Genomic DNA, 23916 nt, shown 5'->3' with positions numbered 1-23916 from the left:
TTCACAGAGGCATGGGACGCATGGTCCTGTGCAGCACGCCACCAGCAGAACTCCAGATTCCCAACTATATGTTTTTCATTCCCCATCCCTGCTACAGTACTTGATTTTTAAAAATTACCTTCTTATGGGCTTTTGGTTCAGTTTGGTCCCCTTTCTGATCTTTTCCCCTCCCCAATATTTAGCAGCTTTCTACACAGTTATTTTCCTTACATTGTCATGTTTTCATGACCTTCCTTCTCCATGCTGTTTCTCAAGAGCTCTCCTTTAATCAGCTGCCTGGTAAAGCCTTTGGTTTTCCTTGAATTTGTCTTGTGTGTAAATCTGAATGATGACTCTTTGAGGTAACAGCTGCCTCTGTACCCTGTACAAGATGAATTATCCTGTCTGCACTAAACTAATTCTAACAATAATCATAGTTTTGAGACATGTTTTTTAGTTGTACAACTTCACAACAGGAGCTGAAAGCTAAAAATAGTCAGATAGCATCAGTTTGAACAAGAATCACCCAGAAATTAAAAGCTTCACAGATGTAGCAAGACTAAAAAAAATTCCACCAGTTTTTCTAATTAACAATTCTGCTGGAACCAACCTTGCAATACAGAATCTCTCTGATTCCTTTCTGCTTTTTTGCTATTTCACTACAGAACGGATTGCTTACCATCAGCATATAACAGCATTACTGCGTTAGCTAGCATGGAACGTTATGACATATGACATAATCGCATGTGACAATCATCTGAGCTAACAAGTTGTCAGATGCAAATTAATGTGTGTCACATTTACAACTAAGAACATCATTTTTGGATAATGAAATGTTTGGTGAAATACTTAAAAGCTCAGGGTAAGAATTTCTATTAGCATTCAGAGGAGTTAGGAGTCTAGGTTTCCTAAACTTTTGATTCCATCTCAGTGTCACGCCTGCACATTTTGCCATCAGTTCGATAATGGCAATATGAATGTAATGCTTCTTCCCAGAGGGACCATCACTCATAATTCAGAAAGCAAAACTGCTAGCCAAATAGGATTTCTTGTGAAGCAACACATTATGCATAACTTTATGAAGAGGGTATTTTCAACAGTCACTAACTAGGACAGCTAATCAGATGGGTACATGGGTAAGTCCAAAATTCACTGATTTTGCATGTCTTAAAAATGTATATTCTAAGAAATACAGAAGTAACAAACCAGGAAAAAATAAGCACTGATTATAAATTTGAAACATAAGAATAGTTGGTAAAAATTTGAATAAATTTAAATATGCATTAAAGCCCCAATAAGACTTCAACTCCAGCACTTCATTTAATAAGCGTGGGATATTTCAATAGTTTTTGCAAACCGAATGAAGACAACAAAAAAAGAATACAACCTTAACAACAGACTGAATATTTTAAAAAATATTTCTATTTTTCTAGTGTTTGACCAGTTAAAATTTATTAAAACTAACAACCTGTCTCCATGTTCACAATAATTGATGTGTTGATACGTGAACAAGGTGACAAATGAAATTAAATGTTCCAGAATAGTTCAACAAAATCCAAAAACCCAACATCATGAAACAACTATGGACAAACAGGAAAGTCTAGATTGTAAGATTCAATTAAAAATGTAATTGGTCAAAACTCTGACCTAGGGGAAAAACAGAACTGATAATCCCAAAATTCTTAGAATGTCTAATAAAGCCCAAAAAGTGTCAAGAAACCTGTGTATTTTAAAGTGGTAGATACTAGTGTTTCTAGAGAAGCTAACTTTACTGTAACTGGATCTATCAACAAATATAGTGAGTTCAGTAATCGGACAAACCAAGCAGACATATTCAATAAACAGGGGAAATAGCTTAATCTCATCTAGTGCACACACTTCGAAAAGAGAATGTTTGTAACAGAAGGATAGATTTAAATAGCAGAAAACCAATTATTATGATTTAGGCAAGGAGCTTCTGGAAATGCAGATGAACTACGTAGCAAACAAACCAGTAAGTCCATCTGTACCATGCTGTATGCTAACTCCTGTAGGAGCAGTGACGTAATTGCTGTCTGCTCACTGTATAAATAAAATTGAATAATTGATTAGGTTCCTTGTGGACTATTTTTACGTTCCCCCGGAAAATCCTGTAGACTGATGGAGACAAGATACCTCAGCAGAAGATTTCGGAGGTCTGTCTGATACAAGAAAAATCCTGTGTTTCTTTTAGAGACAACAAATGTGAATAGTGCATTGACAGAAAGGCAGGCATTAGGAGTAATATCCTGCATAGAGTCGGTAGGATTTCAGCAACATAGAAGATGGAAAACTGTAATAAAGTGACATGCTGGTAATAATTCAAAATGTAAAAAAGAAAGGTAATCATTCATGACTGGAAGTTCACGATACAAGAAGATTTGTACAGACTTGGAACTTACGCAGTAAGAGAGAAGTAGGTTCTGGCTAAACATACATATAAATAAAGACTAGGCACATGAATGTAAGAATACGTTAATTTGTTTTAAAGGGAAATGGAGAAGAATAACAAATAACAGCATTATATATAACATATCAGGTGAGAGTTGTACAACTGTTTCATATGCTGTCTAGCTTACTTCTTTAAAGGAAAGCAAGCTGCAATATTTAAACACAGGACTCCCATCCCCATCATCCAAGCAGAAAACAAACAGTGAGTCCTTCTTCCATGTTTCTAATCGTTTTCAGTCTCTTGCTCCTGTAAAAGACATGATGAAGCACATGGCAGCAGACCATGAAGTGCACAATCAAAATAATGTGATTCAGAGATCCATACTGATTAGGAAGAGTAGAGAAAAAATGTAAGGAAGTAAGAGTGTTCTGAAGTTGTTCAACAACTGGTAAGCACACTGGTAAGCAGAGAAGTCACAGACAGATACTCATGTAGGTGGCTGCCTGGAAGCACAGAGTGCACGATGCACAGACACACTGCCAGAGCGCGGGACGGGAGACACCAGCATCAACTGGATACACACACACATCGTACCTATCCTGGGATCCTTCCTTGGGTGACATCTGGGAGAAACTCCACTTTCAGAGTTGTCATAGCCTCCTCAGCCTTCAAAGTAAGCTTGAAAAATGTACAGAGCTTAAGGACATCACTCGAGCTCTTCGTACTTTTCTCCATCTGTACAGTGCCGAAGCGGGTTTGCACAATGTCTCGCTGACACTTCTTGGGAGCTTCCAGGAAAACAGAACACCAAAACCAAAACATTCATTAGTTATTGGCTGGCATGGATAAATATCTTTTCTGTTTCACTACCGAGTGCCCTGTAACTCAGTTTTATTATGGTGTCCTAAAAGCCCATTGTAATGGGTAGTGCCAGCAAGGAAGGCTGAAGTTGAGAGTCAGAAACAAATGATTTTTCCTAGTTTCGAGACAATGAATCTCTAGTCTAGATTTTTTAAAAAATATATGTATGTATACATACTTGTGTGTATCTCAACAAACAGTAAGGACTTGTGTGCTTGTGGAGCTGTAGAGGAATTGCTGTATCTCAATTACATACTTGTATAGATACTGATATTCTGAAATGGTTAGGTTGTTCCCATGTATTTGAATGCATTTCAAAGGTGGGTTTAGACTAAACACTTCCACAAATGCCACATACAAATGCAGAGATACTCAGTAATTCTCTATTAAAACAAGTTCTCAGATGCAAAGTGACTGGCATCTGTGGCCGTGGCTAAGTATGGGCGCAGAACTCCGCCGGGACACGACCTGTGCATGCCATGGCCATTTTTTAAGTACTACTTGTTTAGGTGATACACAGTGCCCTGCGTACTGAACTGCAAGTTGCCAATATCTTGCTCAGCAGGGACATTTTTCTATGTGATCCCATGCTTATCAGTAAATTTGCATTCACAATCTTTTATTCTGTGCCTCTTCCAGGGTGTTTGCCCCTTTCCCTTCCTGCAGCAAGTCCTGGTCCCTGAAAAGGTCCATCCTGCCCAGCTGACTTCCACATTAACACAGACCAGGGAGGGCAAAGGGGAAGTTGGTTATTTCAAAAAGAAACTCAAAATTTACAAAGCAGCTGCCAATTAGCCAGACCTTAATTTTGTAGATTTATTTAGGAAAAAAAAATTAACATGAGCAAACGAGAATACTTCAGTGTTACAACAGAGTATATAAATGTCTAGCAATAGTCAAATAATTTGATCTTTAAATACAAAATAACCACATGAACACCTAATATACAGGTTTCATCTGAATACATATTTATTAGATAAATATTAGGTTGTCACATCATCTAACTACATACAGTTTTGCAAGACTAAAAATCACAATTATTTTTTCTGACCAGTTTAAAGTATGAAATGATTGCATTGTACTGTACATACAATGTACAAACAAAGACAATGGCCATTTTTGCATGTTACTTCAGATTGTACTTTTTTTTTTTTTTAATTCTTCTCTGATCGTGATATCAAAAATTGTACAAAGTATGAATTTGGTTACAATTTTTTTTAATCCCCTTATTTTTCTTCATTATTTCTGTAGCACCCTAAAAATACACAGGTGATAGACTAGTACACATAAGCTAAATATTACATGTAGATAAAACAAAACAAAAGATCAGAGTATATTACAGAAGTGAAAGTGAAACAAATGCTGAGACTCCACAAACGCTAACAAACAGGATTCATTTTCCACATAAGATGGAGCTTCAAGCTTTTTTTTTTCCTGCGAAATAAAAACAATGCACATTCCAAGGAAAATGAATGCATTTCTGTTAACATGTCTCTATTTGTCATTTACATATGTACAGCTGTCCCTTGAGTCTCCGCTGCAGACATTGGCGTGTATCTGTCAGTCCTATAATAATGTCTTGGCAGCAGAACTGTAGATCTCTGTGGGTTCTTTCCCAGATGAACTTCCATAGGGAAACAATTAAAAAGTAAACAAACAAAAAAAAAGAAGAATAAAAATACTACTGGAATTTCATATAATAATTAAGCTTTAAAAGAAATGACTGTGATTACCCTATTTGCTAGGTTTTTTTCTCTAAACTTTAATACGGCAGTGAACAGATAAAAAAATAACTAAATTTTCATTTAGAAGCTTTTTCATACTGACTCCACTATACAGTACCTGATTTTAGCTGACAGACAAGTTTTAAAACTGTCTCAAATGTCCAACATTTGGGTGATGGGTAAAAAATGTATTTTCTCTCTTAAGTTCTGCTTAGAAACCAAACGTTTCTGTAAGCTTAAAAATGTCAACCGTCCACTTTAATTCTCTATTACTGTACAAAGCAGATGCAAACACTGCTCCAAACGTATTGCTAATATCTATAGTGGGGTTTTTTTTCCCCCTTTATGCTTTCCAACAGGTACTTTTAAATGATACATTTTAAATACTACCAGTTAGCAAAAGGTCAATCCTTAACATACCTGGTTTAAAATACTAATGTTGTGTTTAAGAGAAAAATCATTTCAGGTGACTTAACTTAGCTGCTCAGGAATCAATGGAGGGTGGAACATTAAATAGAATCAATCAAAAAAACCTGAGCAACCAGTTCCAACCAATAGTGAGAAATCTTCTTTATTCCCAAACCTATGGCTTAAAAAACCCCCCCCCCCCCCACCCCGAACAAAAACCCCAAACTCTAAGGGCATAAAGTCAGTTTATCATTAGCCACCCCTGCAAATGACTTCAATACCTATATAAACAATGCAGCAGAAATACAGGGGGAAACGACTACAGTAAAATGGCTACAAAAACACATCTGTAACTGAAGAACGGTCTTCCTAGGAATTGTGTGATAGCAGCACCACACCACAACCATATTACCATGTATTACACCAAGGTATCATTAATATTCTGCAGAGAACCTCTACAGGTTGTCAAGCCTACATAAGAAAAAAAGACACTTCTAAGCAGAATAAAATATACTATACTGTTTCCCTCCCCCACCCACCAACATCCCTAAGTGTTACCATGCCCCAGTTTCAGAGACCGGAGCACCAGTATAGTGATATAAATATGGTACCTTACATACTTGCTGCTTGCCTTAGTGCATCTTTACCTGTTCAGACAGCTGGTGCTAGGTGTTCCGCTCACTTGGGCAAACGAACAAAATCTCTGCCATGACCAGCCCACAGTCACCACAGTCCATGAATATCGGTTGGTTAGTTGTTTTTTTTTTTTTTCCCTAGGCAATCACTTATTTTTATGTTTCCACGACAGAGCTGGGCTCTGATTGTCCAGGTACTGCCTGATGTATCAATTCATTCATCACACAAATGGATATGAAATTTCGGCTAATTCATCAAAATAAAACAGGGGAAAAAAAGAAAAAAACACAACTCCCTTATTCTGTTAAAGAACCCTCAATTTTCTTTTTTAAAAAAGGACCCATATTTATCTTCAGACAAGGTATTTAAAAACACCAGCAAAAGTATAACCAGATCATGAAAATGTTGAATATTATCAAAGACGATACTAAAATATTCACAAAGATATTTACAATAGCAATTCTTAAAATAATTGATTTTGCATAATGAACAGCGCCTTTCTTAAAAAAACTTGAAACAGGAAAAATATAAGTGTGGGACCATCTCTACATAATATGTTTGACAGATTCAATACTCCTACTGGAAAATAAAAGAACTAAACCGCCATTTCCTTTAATATCTACAGCAAGGTGCTGCTGACTAGCATATATATATCATAACGCATGTACAGCAGTAGTGGGAAACGTTAACAAAAAGAGCAAAATAAAACAAAAACCGCAAAGAATTTACAAATATGACTTTGGTGAGGAAAGCAAATCCAGAGTCATAAGCACAGAGCATGCCATTTACAGCATTGCAAACTAAACACAGAGGGCTAGGAAGCTATCTAGTCAAACCGACAGGTACAAACAAAATTTTGCCTGGCACTTCAGTTTAAAACGTATTGTGGCGAGCAAACAAAGGGTGTTTGATTGGATTTGGGACGAGGAAAAGGAGTAGGATCAAATTTGCTTTAGTAATAAAAAGAAACAAAACCAATAACTGTACAGTGGGCAAAAGCTGAAATGTTGCACCACAAGGGCAAAGTTGGCACACATGCACTTCTTACACAGCTACTGTACATCATTTATAAGAAAGAGAAAGAGAGAGAGAGACGAAGAGCACAGAAATGGGCACAGAAGCAATAGGAAGCTCATGCAGGAGCAGCAACCACACGAGAAGCACAGATCACAGGGGCAAGACAGTGATTGTGGCAGCAGGGTCTCTTGAGGGCAGTAGCAATCTACCAACAGTTACTTATTCTCCCCATGCCCGGTCCTTCAGGAGAAAGAGCTCATCCCGGCAGCCAAAGTTTAAAAAAAGAAACTGAAGGAGGAGAAAAGAAAAAGGCTGAATTATCTGTAACAGTCACGAAAACGGAACGCAAAGCAAAACAAAAATGAAGTTGCAAGATGTCTGTCCAATGTCAATGCCCCTTCTCAAGCTGATTATTAAAAATAATTATGCAGATAGTGATGTTACTCTCCCTCCATCCTGCAATGACTTCCTGGCTGCCTTCAACCCAGCTTGTCTTACTATGTATGTATTGTGCAGTACACACAGTGACACAAACGCTCTGGGCACCGAAGGCTGTAGGTAATAATCAGGAACAGTTTGGTTTGCATCCCCCCTCCCTCTCTTTTCCATTCCGTATGGCATACATGGCAAAAAGATCTATTGCAGCAACCTCAGCAGCTGGATGTTAACGCAGCCACAAACGGTACTGATTTGAAACCAAAACCACAAAAAAATCCCTAAACATGGCAAACTTTTATTATTATTTTTCCTGGGTGTTTCCAATCTGTGTGTTTGGCCAGAGGAATCCTCTGCAAAGAGGTGGTTAAGATTCCTGCACTTGCAGAAATACCAACACCCACGGCTGCAGCCTGGAAATTCTCAGGACTCCGTTACTGAAGTCGCATTAGCTAAACTGCTGGCTCCCTCTGATGGGCCTGTAGGTCTTCCCTATCTTTGCCACTTCACTGTAGGATTTGTGCTTTTCGGAGCTTTGTATGTGTTTTTGTTTTTCTTTTTGTGTGTGGCCAGGACAATCGCTCCAACACAAACCTGTGGTTGGAGGGGGGCAGAGGGGAGGTGGGGTGGAGGGAGATACAGTTTCAAAAAAATGGAAGAACACGCGTTGGAAGGACACTCTGAGATGGGTCAATTAAAGACAGTTCCATTTTGTTGCCTTTTCTTCCCTTGCCAAGATTCATTTTTGCCAAGATACTTCACACTATGTTTATCACAGAACTCTCTCTCTAGAGGATGAACAACAAATGGGGTTTCCAATAGCTGCACAACTGTCTATGCTTCTTTGTCACGTGTAGCACGGCAGACTCGGAGATTACTGCATTTATTTATTTTTTTTATTTTTTTCTCCCGTCACTTTCGCAGTCTTTGAAGCTAACAAAAGCAGTTCTGAGATGAAGAAAGCAGGGAGTGCACCATTGGATCAAGTTGTGAGTTTTTTTTCTTCTCTTGTGGAAAAGGAGTGTTAAGATTCCTCGCTGTGCAGCCACACACGTGTGAACAAGTGAAAGGGAAGGGAGAATACATATGGTTTCAGTTGTTCTCAAAGAGAGACAGAAGGTCATCATTGCTATTGCTTGGCAAATCAGGAGGATCCAGGTACGAAAGCAGCTCATCTGGATTTGTGAGTTCTGGAAGCAGCTATAAAATATAGAGATAAAAGGAAAATTACAGATAACAGAAACACAATTGAGAAAAAAAGGGATTAAAGACCACACATTCCTGGAAACTGGCTTTCATATGTATATATCCAAATAAATCAGAAGGCAGCGACACAAACCTAATACCCTAAGACGATGCATTATCCACTTGTTCGTGAAAGTCTCTATTATTCAGTTTTCACCTGTGAATTACATGACCATCTCAATCAGGGTTTCTCAATCAACCTCCCCATCACAAAGTTCATCAATGAACAAAGTATATTTCCTGGCTAGCGATGCTGACAGAAACTTCTTGATAAACGCTCATTATGTATGTTAGTTTCATATAGAAGACTGAATTAAAAACTTGAAACATGCAGTTTGAGTAATACACATTTGAGCTTTAAGGTAAATCAACAGAGACTGGTCTATCTGACTTGCACATGTCAGTGAGATGGTCGCCCAAAGCCTGCACCCTTTCCTCACCCCTCAGCCACCCCTAATGCCTCTGTGCGCTGATGTAAGCTCTGAGGCAGTGAGCTGGAGCAGGGAACTCACCCAGGGTTAAAACTAGCCGAGAAAGAAAAAAAAAAAAGAAAAAAAAGAGGAAAAAACCCAACTGAAAGGAGGGCCTGGGGAGGGGAGTGGCAAGGCAGGTGGGTGAGTCCTCTTCCTTTCTGTGGCAGTGAGTTTACAATGGTTGGAAGTACTTCTCAACTACAGCATTACATGCAATTCCAGACATTTTAAAGGGTCAGGAGCACAAGACCCCATCCAGCAGAAGAGGCACTGACCTCCACAAAGTTTTAAAATATCAAAAGGAATAGTTGTGGGGCTTTTATTTATATTTTTATTAACACTGTGTTTCAAATACAAAATTTTGTCTTTCCAACCATCACTCAGATTGTTTCTGATCTGACAGATAACAAGCAAATCGTAACTCCTGGATTGTGTACCAGGCAATGTTTTCTGCTTTATTCTGCATCTCACCATATCCTAGTCAAGACTAAAAGTGTCGTAATATATAAAAAACAGCAGGGAAGAGTTTGTAATAAACTCCCTTTATATTCAGGGTTGTATTAAAGCAAACACAGAAAAATATGGACTGCTTTAACAAACTCAACAGTAGGGATGAGAAATTAATTTTAAGTCATTCTATGTTTTCAAGTACTATAACACTAAAAGCTTGACTGCATCACGACTGCATCACATTTAGCATGCAAATATTATATTTATGTGCTTCTATTACTCTTGTGTAAATGCAGCTTCGTCTTCTAATGTTATATGGATGAACATATTTTTCAATAAGCTAAACATGAAATGCAGAAAAAAGTTTATTACTTCCTAAGCATTTAGAAAAAAATGCAATGTCAAGTTTACATAAACAGAATCTCCCAGAAGGAATGCTTTTCTTAAAATACCGCCTCCTTTTATTCATGGTAGAAATACTATTGTCATAGTACTAGACTAAAGATATAAGGCTTTTAAATGTATTTCACCTGCTATCATAATTTTTTATGAATACCTAGTACAGAAGCCCAAAATAAAACTGCAGCCCCACCAAACATGTAGAAAGTAAAATATGGTTGAATTTGTCCTATGATTTTACAACTCAATTCTTAAAAATTTAACATAACATCTCTGAGACTCATTCTTGTATACAGGGGATTTTAAAAAAAATTTTTTTAGAAAGGTGAAAGTTTTAAACAATATACTCAGTATCTCTGAAAATGAAGTCTTCTAAGTTTTGAGGGTGACCTCGGCTTGCCTTGGCTGCCCAGCTGGTGTGAAAACCAGAGACCTCAGAAAGGACTTGCTGGGCATTGAGGGTGCTGTGCTGGAGCAGAGGTAAGAGACGGAGGAGCGCCGGGGGCTGTGAGGGGGAAGGGGGCAGAAGCTATGGGGAATGTGCTAGACTTAAGAGGCAGAATCTGGAGAGGTGCGCCCAGTGCTCCTGAAGCGAATACTTGAGAGGTTTAACCAGTCATTGGACTCTCGGTGCCTCTGCTGCCTGAGGTACAAGTGCAGGTCACCTGCATCTGTATGAGATGTACCCTTTAACCCAGGTTAAACCTTAGACTGCATCACGTTGAAGTCCTAAAGAATTAATGTGACCATGTCAGTAGGGAGCAGACCAAGTTGTCCATGGTACAGTCCCCTGTTCCATTTGCTGCATGGGACTTTATTCAGCCTGGTTCCACAACACAGCCACTGAAAGGTAAACCCATTAAAATAATCCATCTGCTCATGATTGAGCTCACACATATTTCAAAAAACTGTGTTGCCCCCACTATATAGCACTTGCCTTCTCATTTAGCTAAGGTAATTTCAGCCTCCCATTAAGAATCCAGCATGCCTCCATCAGTGATAACCACAGTACTGTGATAAATGTTTTTCTACTTTGCTTTTCACCAAGGAATGAGTGCCTGACCCATAACAACATACTTTATGTTGCTTAAATATTTGAAGAAAAAAAAAGACATTTTTATTTCACCTATTAATATTGCTCATACGGGGTCCTTAAGGGTTCAGAACTCTAACTGCCATATGAACTACCGCTCCCAAAGGACGTGCATATGACTGTGTTGTGTGAAACAGCAGCAGTCTGGTTCAGATAGAAGTTACTCCACTGAGCACTGTTCCTGTAACTGGAGCATCTATCCCTCCCGTAACCCCTTCCCTCCCCTCTGCGAGGCTACCTGCCGGCACAGTGCTTGTGTGTGACAGGGAAGACGTAAGTATACAGCAACAGTGAATACAGATATAAATCCAAGGCACAGAGGCGAACATTTCTCTCAGAAAATTACACTGTGCAGCAGCAGACTTTGGAACAGACAGAAGATACACATACGGGAACACACAACTCAAATGAAAATCCGATCCTAGTGCTAAGGAATTTATATTTTGGGAGGTAGGTGGTTAACCAGAGAGATACCTCAGATAATTCACTTCCGGCTCCACTGAATGGATGGTAAGAGACAGAAGATTACTTTTGGCCTTAAAACTAGGTTTATCTTTGTTTACTTGTGAGGTGCCTCCCATAGTGGCTAAGGAGGCAAAAGACATCCTTGCTGTTTATCTTCCTATGTGGCGTACCAGGAGGAAGAACTTGTGCTGCTGAGCTACCCGCACGAGCGGGTATGCATGGGCACAGCCTGGATTTGGCCACAGGGAGCTGGGCCGGTGCCACAGGGTGGGCCAGCACAGATCCCCCTCCCACCGGCCAGGGCATGCTGCAGGGCTCAGCCTGCAGCTCGCTTGGCACAGCTCTGCCACGGTCAGAAACCACACACAGCTGCGTCCTTCCTCTTATGCAGGCACCGCGATGGCTTCAGGGTCTAGATGAGCACACGGGAGCTCCCGTCCAGCGATGAGGGGGACGGGAGGAGATGGCTCCCAGCCTGGTGCCTGAACTGCCGTCTGAAGAAATGCCTGCCTTGGTGCTAGGAAGAGGCTATGGCTCACACACCACGCAGCTGCTCAAACCAGAACCGTTCTCCCAGCAAGCCAGGAGCACCCTGTCACCTCGGCTGCAGCACCTGTGCCCATGTACCAAAGCATGAAGGGATGGCATGTGCTGTGGAAGCGGCTCCCCGTCCCCGCGCCCTCCCCGCCCTCCCGCCGCGATGCGAAGCACACGCTATGGCAGGCAGATGATAGTATGACACAGACTTACATCCAGCGAGGGCTCCGGCATGTCGGGTGCTCCCTGTCCACCAGCCTGACCCTCTAAGGCTGAGGAGGGATTAAAGGTCAGGTCACTGTGTGGATGGTTGCTAGAAGCGGCCGGGGGCGGCTGCCGGGACTGCTGGGTAGGAGGCCCGCTGTGATGTAATGGCTGCCCTGACTGGCTGCTGGGGTGAGGGACGTGCAAACCTTGCTGCATGGAAGTATGGGACTGATCAGTGCTGCCGGGATGAGGGATCTGCGGAGGAGGAAAAAAGCAGGAAAAGAAAGTGAGGCCACAAGGTACAGTGCTCACGGTGCCTGACTCTGTAACCGCATGTTACAAAAGGAAATAACTTAAATGAATTAAAAAAAGACACACACAACAAAAAAACCACAAAAGAACCCCAAAGAAAGAAATAAAAAAGCACAATCAGAAAAGAAAACTCCATATCCCAATGCTGGAGGAAGTGTTTCAGCTTTTTGAATGTTATCTGCAAGGGGGAGATAAACACATTGGATTTGTGCTGTTGGTTTGCTTCCTTGTGATGTGGGAAACTGTGCTTGAAGACGCAAAATAACAAACCCCAAAGAGGAGGGAAGGAGGCTTATGGGTGCTGCTTAGCATTAGCAAGGCAGATGCTTTTGCCCTAAAAAATTCCATGAATGAATGGAGAATGTGTTGAATAACGTCCCTACACCAGGAAACCGATTAACTGAGAAAATGCATAATTTCTGCTCAGCTCCCTTATTGGGTAGCTTCCTGACACCGCTGCCTATTCATGTTTCAGCTCATTACAAACATCTTGCAAACACCAGCCCTATCCCACTCCTCCCCTCCTTTTTTTTTTTCAGAAGGCAACAACCTTTCTAAGGGCTTAAGATTTTCCTTGCTGATATTCATGGGTTCTGATGGTTGACAAAAACCCAAGTCAGCTCAGCTAGAGAGCTCCCCACGCATCAGCAGAGCTGCTGTAGGTGGCTGCATACCTCCTGACTGCTAAGCACAATGCATTAGCTTAAACTAAGCTAACGATCTCCCTTCTGTTTTGTATTCATGCCATGGATAAATTCTCTAGCGAAAGCTTAGTATATTTTATATTTTCTGTAGGGGAATAAACTACCAAACCACATGCATCTTCCAAACCCTATTATGGAAGAATGGGGGAAAAAGTCTTTCTCACATGACAGAGAAGCAACAAACGCACACAAGCCCAATTCTTCCTTCTGCTGCATGTCACATTTAACGCTAGTGGATTCTCTGGGGCTTGACCTTGGTGCCATGAGAAAGAAGTGTCTGAGTGCTTCAAAATCAGATGTCTCATGCTAATTGGGTATATGGAGAAGCAAAAAATGTAAACATTTTTTGAGGAATGCTACATATTGCCACAAAGTGGAGCTGAAATAAAAGAACAGATACATACAACAACAGCATGAAATTCATCCAGCCAAGCCAACAGAAACCAGCAAAATGCTATGTCAGCATTGACCCTTTCATATCACAGTAAACTGCAAGGTTATTTTAACCTTAGTCTTCAGGTTTGGAAAGCAAAACTTAATTAAAATGTTCCCACAAAGTTAAAAAAAATTAAAAACCCAAGCATTTTAAAAAAATACATTTCACCACTCTTACGAAAACTGAAACCTGCATACTGATCCATTGGGACAGTCATACTCAGCTACACAGAGGTCCTTTTCAGTACTTTGGTAGTATGAAGGTTGGTGGAAACGAGCAGGATTCTATCTGCGACACCACATTTGGGCCTCTTTTCCCATATGAGCATTTAAAGTAACTGTTAAAAAGTACTGCTACACACTCTTCTCTCCATTAGGGTCACAGTTTGACTACTTGGAAAGTATTCTGTAATATTATTATTGTTATCTTAGGGGTAAACTTGTACAAAATCCGCTCACAGACCACACCTTAATGTAACTGAATCTGCAGCCTAAAAACTTTGCAGAAGTCCAAGTGAAAGTAGATGTCTATCCAAATAGTACTGTTTCCTTCTTCATTCATTGAGGACACGTGCAACAAAGTGTGGAAATTAAGAAAGCTTACTAATAACAAAAAGTAAAAAGCAATTTAGGACAGTGTTGCCGAAGTGGGAAAGCAGTTTCCGGAAAACAAAACAAAACAAAACAAAACAGAATTATCTTGAATAGTATCTTAAATTTGTCCCTGAATGCACAAAGCAAGAGTCATACTGGCATGTTTATATCAATAATTATTTAAACCAAGAGGCATTAATACATTCTCAGACATATTTCAAAACAAATAAGCAGGTTAGAAATTCTACATTATGTTTGTACAGACAAGTATTTTATATATATAAATATTTAGTTGATAAGGCAGTATCTTGGGCCCTGAAGTAACTGTTGGGTAGGGAGTAATTGTTCATTGTAAGACTGAGGGCCACCATAATCTTAAACAGCCATCGCAGGTTCAAAATCCATCTGACTTAGGCCACAGAATCTACCATCTTACCTGTGAGAAAGCAAAATTCTCAGGACTTCAACCTTTTTCTATTTGCATTCAGCTAACTAATGATAAGTTTGCCATGGTGCAAAAAGATTCTAAGCAATACACTTTGTGCATGTGCAGCTTGTGTCTGCAACTCCCATAATTTTATTTTAAAAACACTAACCCACACTACGAACACGGAGTCTAACAAAGTTGCCTTTGCTTCCATAGCAAAGTAATTCCAGAGTTGTGTTTAGGAGCATAAACTTTGGCACTCTTAAAACATTTACAATCTGTAAAAGAAAAGCTTATAGCAGACACAACGTCTTCAGCTTAACAGCACAAACCAACAGAACTCTTTATGAGCCCAACAGTGACCTCTAGGAGTGCAGAGATGTATAGCTGTAGAGCAACAGGACCTGCCAGCTGCAGAACAAGGTTCCTTTTATCTCAGGATAAAACTGATAGTGAAAAAAAAGATCAGCAGATTAAGTCAAAGGTTTATATCTCTCTCCATTACTGGGGTCATAGTTTTACCAACTCTTTTTCTGCGTTAGCTGGCAGAACCACTGAAAGATGCCATCCTGCCCACTGCTGTTCTTGGCCACTTTTCCCATCCATGTCTGTCATTGGGTGCATCCTTGCAGACATGCAGTGAACTCAGCTGAGGAACTGACATGGATCAAAGCTCAACTTCCCACCCCCACCCCTCTGAAGTAGTTTTCAATCACATCAGTACCTGGATCCAGATCACTTCATGGCTCAAATAACACTTGTGCTGGTGTGAGAGAGAAGAAAAGTGAAAATAGAAACAAGACCAATGACTTTTTACAGTGGCACCAGCTCATATCACCTCCTTGTGTACATGAAACTGTAGTGTGACCATCCATTGCTCTGCCATGTACCACTCCTTACACTGTCTGCAGTAAGCACTAAGCTAGAGCTAACTCCGAATTCACCTTTGTCTAAAACTTGTTTACAATTTCTGAAAACAAACATGATGTGATTGTGGCAGCTATTTTGTAGCAATCTTGCACTGACATAGAAGCATCTGTTCTACAGTTCCCACAACACTTTACACTGTAGAAGATGTATTACTTCTAGCCATGTTTCAGGTCTTGATTTTTTCTTCTTCCACAGGAGTGGAACAGCAGTGTTGAGAGAAGGTAGTTCTCATGATCCAGCCCTGGTTACCCAGCCCTACCTACACTGGGCAAACACATCTGCATTTCCTGGAGTGGCCTACAGAGTATGTCCGGAGGGGTCAACTTTCTCTGCCTACCATTATATAAGGGCCACCACATAAATCTTCATAATAGGAAAATTAGGAGCTTCCTCAGCAGCATTCAGCTCCAGTTAGAGATAGACCTTGTGTCTCGACTCACCTTGTAAACACAAAATGGTCAAATAAGTAGCAGATTAAAATAAAATACACATTAGATGTGTAAAAAGGAAAGACTGAAAGCCAGACAAGAGCACAGGCAATATCTTAAAACCTTAGTTCAATTATGCAATGTGATTTATAGTTATTTTCATACAGAGATGTCTGTCCAAAGACATTCAACTACACAATTTAGGAATGTGTTAACGGCATGCATTTCTCCAAAAGCAGTAATTTTAAAGCTGCCTTTCCTGAGTGTCTGCTACAGACAAACAGTTGTTCATTTTTGAGAGAGAAGAAAGGAAGAAGGAGAAAAAGAGAGAAAGAAAAAGAGAGACTTTGTAACACTGAAGCAGCTCTGTGGGAGCACTAACAGTCCTCAAATGTGGCCTGAAGACTACGTGCCTACATTGACAAGGTCAGTCTAATTCCCTTGTGCTAATAGACCTGAAAACAGATCCTCATTAGAGAAGATCAGCCACTGACATAAACTAGATGGAACCTGCTTTAGCACTGCTTCCCATTCCCAAACAGTATAGCTTGCATATCATGATAGATGAGGGAGAAGCGAGGCAAAGGTTTACTTTAATTGCCAGCTATCATAAGCAAGTATCAGATTTGCTACAGACTGGCCCACAGAACCAAAAATCTATTAACATTTGCCCAAATACCCTCTTACAGCTCTGGAACATGCATAGCCTTGAGCAACTTTCACCTTTGCTATCATCTGTAACCAGTCCCATTTTCAGAAAGCCACAGATTCTTCACTTCCATATTCAACCACTTCATATCCCTACCACTTCAGAGATTTCACCGGGACAACTACTATAGCAAAGGTATAGCCGTTAACTGATGAAGTCAAGAGGTAGGTGTCAAGTAATGGGAGGCAAAGAATAATTCCCTGTGGCTTTGATTCAAAGGAAAGCAGCTGTGAGTGGTTCAGGTTGGTAGTAGCTCCCCTCACTACTATATTCTAATACTGTATGGTTGGTTTTGATGCAGATAATTCAGACTGCTCTTTAAGCTCAGTACATGGAATTTGCCAATGTAAAATTAAGTTTACAGCATGTTTGTTCTATCCTTTATTAGCCTGTAAAGTGTTAAAGTCGTTATGTTTCTGGACTCTTCCTTTGCAGACAGTCTTGTTACTTGGGCTCTCTCCAAGCTATACCAAGAACCCTCTCTTCACTCTCTTCCTATTTCTCACCATCCTCCTTGGAAAACCCACTGCCAGTTAGAGGAGACATTGACTGAGCAGGCTTTTGCTGAGCATCTGCTACCACATTTCCTCATTACATTCTGAAATTGTACTTTCTAGTATTCACTAAAGACATGGCACAGATGACTTGTCAAGTTAAACATCCTTCCTGTGCAGTAACAGCACACTATAAAGCCCCTGCCCTGTAGCTTAAATGAATATAAAAGGATGTATACACCCCCACCCCCACCCCCAAGTTAAAATAGATGACTAGCCATGCCTAAGAGCTAAAATGCTGCTGGTAGCTTCTCTATCACCTAGCTGCTGCAGTACCGCATTTTCTGGAGATATATAAAGTTCTGTATATATAACCCAGTGCTCTGAGCAAGCTGCTTTTCCAATGCACAGTTCTGCCTCTCCATCTGAGGCCTGAGGAACCTCCATTTTGTAGTCTCTTACACTGATACACTCTCAGACCACTGGCAGCGTCTCTCCTTGTAATCTACAGGCTTGTCCTATTCCCAACAGCTTAAAGGTGCCTTTCATGCTACTTGGGTAGAATTCCCTCTCAAAATGCTTTGATGCAAATTTTGCCCTCAGGGACAAAGCCAGGGAAGATATTGTCCCTGCTTTGAAGTCAGTCAATGTCTTGCTATAACAAGCTGTCTGCTGAAGATGGATATTCACAGACCCTGCTGGCCTAGGGAATGAAGTCTAGTTTTTTTCAGGTGTCAGAGCAAAGCACAATGATTAACACAAGCACACCAAGCCAGGTTGTCTCTTTCAGATAAACAAACTTAAATGACAATTTGAAAAGCTCAGAAATGCTTCTCCAGAAACTCGAAAAGGCCAGAAACTAAAAATGGCATTTTTGGCATTTCTCAGGACTACTCTGTTTCACAAACTTCCAAAGTGAGGAATCCACAAAGAGTAAAAGCAGTTCACAAGGCAAGTCCGTTAGCTGGATGAGAGCTCCTTACACCCACAAAGAACAACCTATATCCACAGCACCATTACTTACAGATTCCTGCATGGGGTGACTGAGAGGTTTGTCGAGAGCTGCCATGCTGCTCGGCATGTCTGGGGGATGTGACAGCTGTGGCCCATGCATGAAGTCATTCATAGACGTGCCACCGGGATTCCCATGCGGGAAGTCAAAATTGCCATGACCTTGGTAACTGTTGCCTAAAAGAGAAACAGATGTGACATGAAAGAAACTATTTGTTTCCCAACATTGATATCTCAGAGTATCTTGCAAAAGCTGTGTGGCATGTGCACAGCACAGGGCAACTGCCATGCTGAATGTGACAACACTGTGCTCCCCGCTGCTGGAGTGAACTGGAGGAATAGGGAGGAAAAAACATCACTCAGCTTTCAAATACTGTCTGCTATAATAATTCAGGTACATGTTGTAACTAATTGAAAACTGCTGGCATTTTGAAAAACCACTGTCAAGTCACCACATAAACTTAACCAAATTGAGAAGTGAAAGGGATATTTTATTCTATGGAATATTTGCAATCTGGAAGCATCTTAGTGCAACTGAGACTGCCTAAGTCCAAAATTATTTATAGGACACCTGTGTTATTTATGTCTATGCTTCTATGCACTTAGTAAGATTGTAGCATCGCTTCAGTTTCTGATGAAGCTAATTGACAGAACTGTATCAGGAAGATGCCATAGTACCAGTTCATAGCATAGCATCTATTTTATCTCTTCTTCTGCAGTATAAACAGGCAACTTCCATTAAGATAACACAAAAGAGGCCTTCATGTCTAATTGGGGTTTGTGATGTAATTCTCCTTGCTCCCACAAAACCTAATAAAATTCACTTGACTGTCTGCAAATATAACATCGATTTTCCCCTCTTGGATCTACTTGTCTCATTTTCAGAGTTACAAACTGGCTGCCTGTAGCCTGTGTTTCAGCATGTGGATATGTATGCTCGTAATGAAAAACTAGTGAATTTATGAAATTCACCTAACTTTAGTCTGAAACAATGTTCTCCAAAGCAGAAAAATTTCACACCAATTCAGAATAAATGATCTGGACTTACCCCCACACATCTACCATCTAGCAACAAGCCTGGAGTCCCCTGATGATCTGCAGGACAAGTACTGTATAACCATCATTAGTATGTTTTGATCCGTCCCACCTCAGCCCAGTGATCTTCACTTGAATTCTAAAGCAAGCATGTATCCCAATACAGGGATTTTACTCTCCGTATTTTTTCTGTCCAGATCCCTCTGTTAACACTTCCAACTGAGATACCAACTCTGGTGGCTTATTTGCCATGAACAGCAAAAATTGAACTAAAGCCATTCAGCTATTTCGTATAAACAACTGAGTTGGATGATACTGAGCTCTGGAATAATAGAATAGCTTTGGAGCTTGCACAAAGAGGCTGCAGTTCATCAGCTGAAGTACAGCAGCTTTAAATGTTCAAGTCAAGAAGGGAGTTTGACAAACTGAAGTAGCTGCATCATTTGCTCTTTAGCACAGCTTCACAAGCAGAAGTTTAATCTCAGAGGAATAGAAGTCATTAGCCATGTAAGAGTATTTCTCAAAGAAGTCAGGACTTTGATCTATCATGTAAATACTGCAGAGCCTTACTAATTCTCATTTTGTTAATCTGCAAACTGGATGAGTCTCACAGAATATAGCTGGTCTTGCCTTGCTTCTCAGGAAAGATTTAATAGCAGTGAGCTGGAATAAGGTCTTGTGTTACTGAGTACTTGTTATATTTGCAAATTAAACTCCAGTATGCTTACTGTAAAACCCAAATAAACAAACATGAATGACAGCAGTACTACTACTACTACTACTACTACTACTTTGCTCTAGAGTACTGTTAATCAGAGGACATCACCTAATTCTAAACACTAACTTTCATTGCACACATTGATGGAGAATGAAGACGCAAGGCAGTATGCACAGGGAGTTACAGCCACACAGCAGCATGCCCTCCTCTGGGGGAAGAGTTTTGCCACATGCTGAGGGACAGGCCTATAAAGAAATTTAGGATAATCTGGTGCTCTGGATTGATATGTTTACTGCAGGGGAAACAGGAGAGCGTGGGTTCCACCTGCCGTTCATGAGTCAGGGCCCCGAGAAGCAATGACTACCTCTGCTACAGGATCCACAGGGGAAGGCAGGGAAGTAACAGTCTAGGCAGCAGTCGTTACACAAACCCTAAACCCCACTTCATGTGACTACCCTGTCCATTCCCAATTATAAGCTAGAAAGATGATGAAGAATAGATGGCTCTGTTCTCATGCTCTGACTGCACTTCACTCCTACTAAACAAGTGAAAAATTTGTGATTCAGTGCTCTTGGCATTGTTATAGTAATCATTCATCTGTCTGAAAACTGAAAAAGTTTTATCATCTGTCATCAGTTTTGCAGTCATTGGAGCAAATTAACCATATTTTGCATGCAATCTATATTTTTCTTCAAATGCCTGCAAAAAGCACATATATCACCTTGTAATCAATTTGGGGATTCTGATGGTGTGAACAGTTGGTCTTTTCCCAAAGCTGAACTGAGTCATATCATATTACTTGCAAAAGAAACAGTCTCTGGTTTCATATTTTCAGAATTGTCACCATAATTAAGTTATTCACAATATACCAGTCATTTGAAAATGTATCTCCGCTGCCAGAGAAACAGGGAACTAAATACAATCTGGCAGCACATGGGTAGAGAAACTCAAAAGTAATTTTCTAATGCAAACGTGTTTGCAAAGCAGTTAAAAGTCATCCACTTTCTGGGTGGCCTACCAAATGTCACCCACTCGGCCACAAGTTAAACTTAGTGGCCCAGGTAGCAGGGTTAATGGGTCAGGTTCTCTACTTTGTCACTTCTGTAGCACTAGGAGCCTTCACTTGAATGAGAATGGAACAAAAGGAAAATGGACAGAAAAAATGAGGAAAGATGTATATTGTGGCAGGCCATGAATACATAGGGTAACATACAATGTGGATTCAGGGAGGGCTGCACAGCAATAAATATGACAAGCACCAATTTCCTTACTAAAATATATTTTCCTCTAAACAGGAACCTTAAATGAAAAGACTGATGCACAATTTCAGAATTGCAGCCATACAATTTGCTTTCCTTATGCATCTTTCTGAGAAGATGCACTGACATACCTGAATAACAAAACTGCCTGAACCACTGACTTCTAGAGTGACCGCCTGGGTGCACAAAGCTGTAAAACTAACCTTGGTTACCATATTCAGTGGAGCTGTTGCCTCCTGGAGGAGGGGGTAGGGATGGGTAAGGTGACGGGCCAGGACCCAAAGCTGCAATCATCTCCATCACATTTGGCATGATCATCTGGCTTGGACTCATGGTCTTAAATCTCTTTGAGGGAATGCCATCTGGGTCATCTTTGATGTGAATATCTGACTTTATAGGGACTGGCCTCCAACTGCAAGTTGGATCAATGGTAACTTCTTCAAACTCTGAGCTGTAAAATAATGTGAAAATTTTAGCAAATTAATTTATTATTATTTTTTCTTAATCAATTCTGCTGAAGTTTCCATAAGAATATGCATGGTAGCAAATGTTCTGAAATGCTCTAGTATAATACAACCTCAAGATCTTTCAAGTCCTCAAGTGTGTGCTGAAAGCCAGTTTTAAAAAAGGCAACTGTGAGAGCACATTTCTCTGTTTATCCACACAACAAAATCCAAACATATCTATGTGGTCTGCCACATGTGAATCAGAGGGACTACTTGTAAATACGAGAAATCATTCAATTCTCCATTCCCACTCTTGCCTCTGCCTCATTGGTGAGGCTGCCATCAAAAGATAACGCAAAAAAAAGATCTATTAAGTAGATGGAAACTCATTCACTGTACCACTAACTCCACCAAGGAGCCATGAAATAGAATATTCAAGTTCAATCACTAAGACTTACTTTGGCGTGACTATCTCAGTACTCATTAACATATCTCCTAATTGCTTGGTCTTGGATATCAGAAATAAGTAAGTTCACTTACTTTTGTATAGCGTTCAGAATACCCCACATGTACTGGTCAACCTCCAAGCCCTCTAGCAGAGCGGTTTTACTAGAAAGGAAAAAAAACCCAAACCTCATGTTAGAATATCGCTACACATGTGTAAGATAGGGATGGAAGAAGGATAGGTTAATGATGAAATCAGCAGACCAGAACCCAGCAACTTACTATCTGTAACACATAATTTAGGAATGATTTGGGGCAAACAGTTTTAGTTCTACATTTGGATTACCAGCATAATAGCATTCTACATCAAACAGATGAGATAAGGATACATCTACTTGTGTGTGTCCACAAGCTGTTCACATCCTTTAAATAATTTTTAGTAAAATATACTGTGAATTTAAAGGCTTTTCAAACATAGCACATCTCTCCTGTGAACATCAGCTAGCACTGGGTTTTCAAATTAGATCTTTTTTTTTTGAGCTACACAGTAACACAGCTTCAAAGTAACTACATCTTATAGCTATTTTACTTAAGATCAGCACAGATGGGGACAGAACAAAACAAATGTGGAAATGAGTTAGTTACATAGGCACTTAGGTCTGAATGTAGGTACTCAGACTCAGAGAAACAGGACAAAAATTTTGGCCTGGATGCATGAATACATAAATTAAGAAACAAGACATCTAGTTCTTGTGATATTTTTAGCCTGACTTAGAAGACAGGTAAGATTCAGGCAGTTCAGAGAAATCACCTGCACTTTAGGATATGTACCAATCATGGATAGTCATTGAAACAAGCTCATCTCAAGCCTGCAGTGTCAACAGAAGCAGATAGAATGGCCAATCTCCACTCCTGTTTATACCAAACATCAGCTGGTGCAGCAGGGATTGAACTGGAGACTTGCAGAGCTGAAGCACAAGCTGCTACAGCTACAGCTGCTTGAGCTAAAGAGCCCTGGCTCCTCAGCTGAGGCTGCAACAAACTCGTAACCCTGTGGGCTGAGCACAGTAGGTTACAGACACTGAACTGGCCTGCAGACATTCTGCGATTCTTTCTGCCCGTTTAAACGTAAGAACGGGCAGTCTGTAACCACTTCCAAGCTTTCTGTTCCATTTCTTCTGCAGTATACCAGCTCTCTGGTCAAAGCATAAGCTTGAAAGTATGCCAAGGTATCCCTCTTCTCCTTTAAGCAATCACTCCAAACTTTTGCTCCTTAGAAATCTTTTACCTTTTCTAAAATCAGCCTTATTCTGCACTAGAATTCTTCCTGCTTTCTGCTCACACTTTAATTTGCACTGGATGTTGACTTTGACCTTGGAGGATCCAACGTCATTGCTACCTAATTACTGGGTAATGTTGCAGTCTCCAAAATTCCCCTTCTCCTCGAACACTGCCATTAACTGCATATCTGTGACTCAAAGCACAGTACCCGAGACAGTTATTTGGCATCCTTACTTAATGTTCAGCTGGATGCTGAACACTTTAGTATCTACATATTCGAATTTCAGTAATGTGGGCATTACAACATTAAAATTATACAAGAATAACTCTAGAATAGATTATCCATTCTT

The 23916-nt window shown here is 40.3% G+C and overlaps 1 protein-coding gene across 3 annotated transcripts in view; it reads right to left on the bottom strand.

Moving 5' to 3' along the window:
* Nucleotides 1-7760: 7760 nt before the first annotated feature.
* ZMIZ1 (zinc finger, MIZ-type containing 1) overlaps nt 7761-23916 on the bottom strand; it is a 160594-nt gene continuing 144438 nt past the window's right edge. For all 3 annotated transcript variants that reach the window (XM_010567835.1, XM_010567836.1, XM_010567837.1), the window contains exons 16-20: nt 22382-22450; nt 21599-21846; nt 18397-18560; nt 12346-12594; nt 7761-8670 (exon numbers count right to left, since the gene is read on the bottom strand). In XM_010567835.1, the coding sequence (XP_010566137.1) occupies nt 8563-8670; nt 12346-12594; nt 18397-18560; nt 21599-21846; nt 22382-22450 (838 nt within the window). In that variant the 3' untranslated portion in view covers nt 7761-8562. The remainder of the gene's footprint in view (nt 8671-12345; nt 12595-18396; nt 18561-21598; nt 21847-22381; nt 22451-23916) is intronic.

This window comes from Haliaeetus leucocephalus, unplaced genomic scaffold (genome assembly GCF_000737465.1).
Source record: "Haliaeetus leucocephalus isolate CR32 unplaced genomic scaffold, Haliaeetus_leucocephalus-4.0 Scaffold229, whole genome shotgun sequence".
Lineage (NCBI taxonomy): Eukaryota > Metazoa > Chordata > Aves > Accipitriformes > Accipitridae > Haliaeetus > Haliaeetus leucocephalus.
The sequence above is the reverse complement of the archived record's forward strand: the minus strand, read 5'-3'. Positions and strand labels throughout refer to the sequence as shown.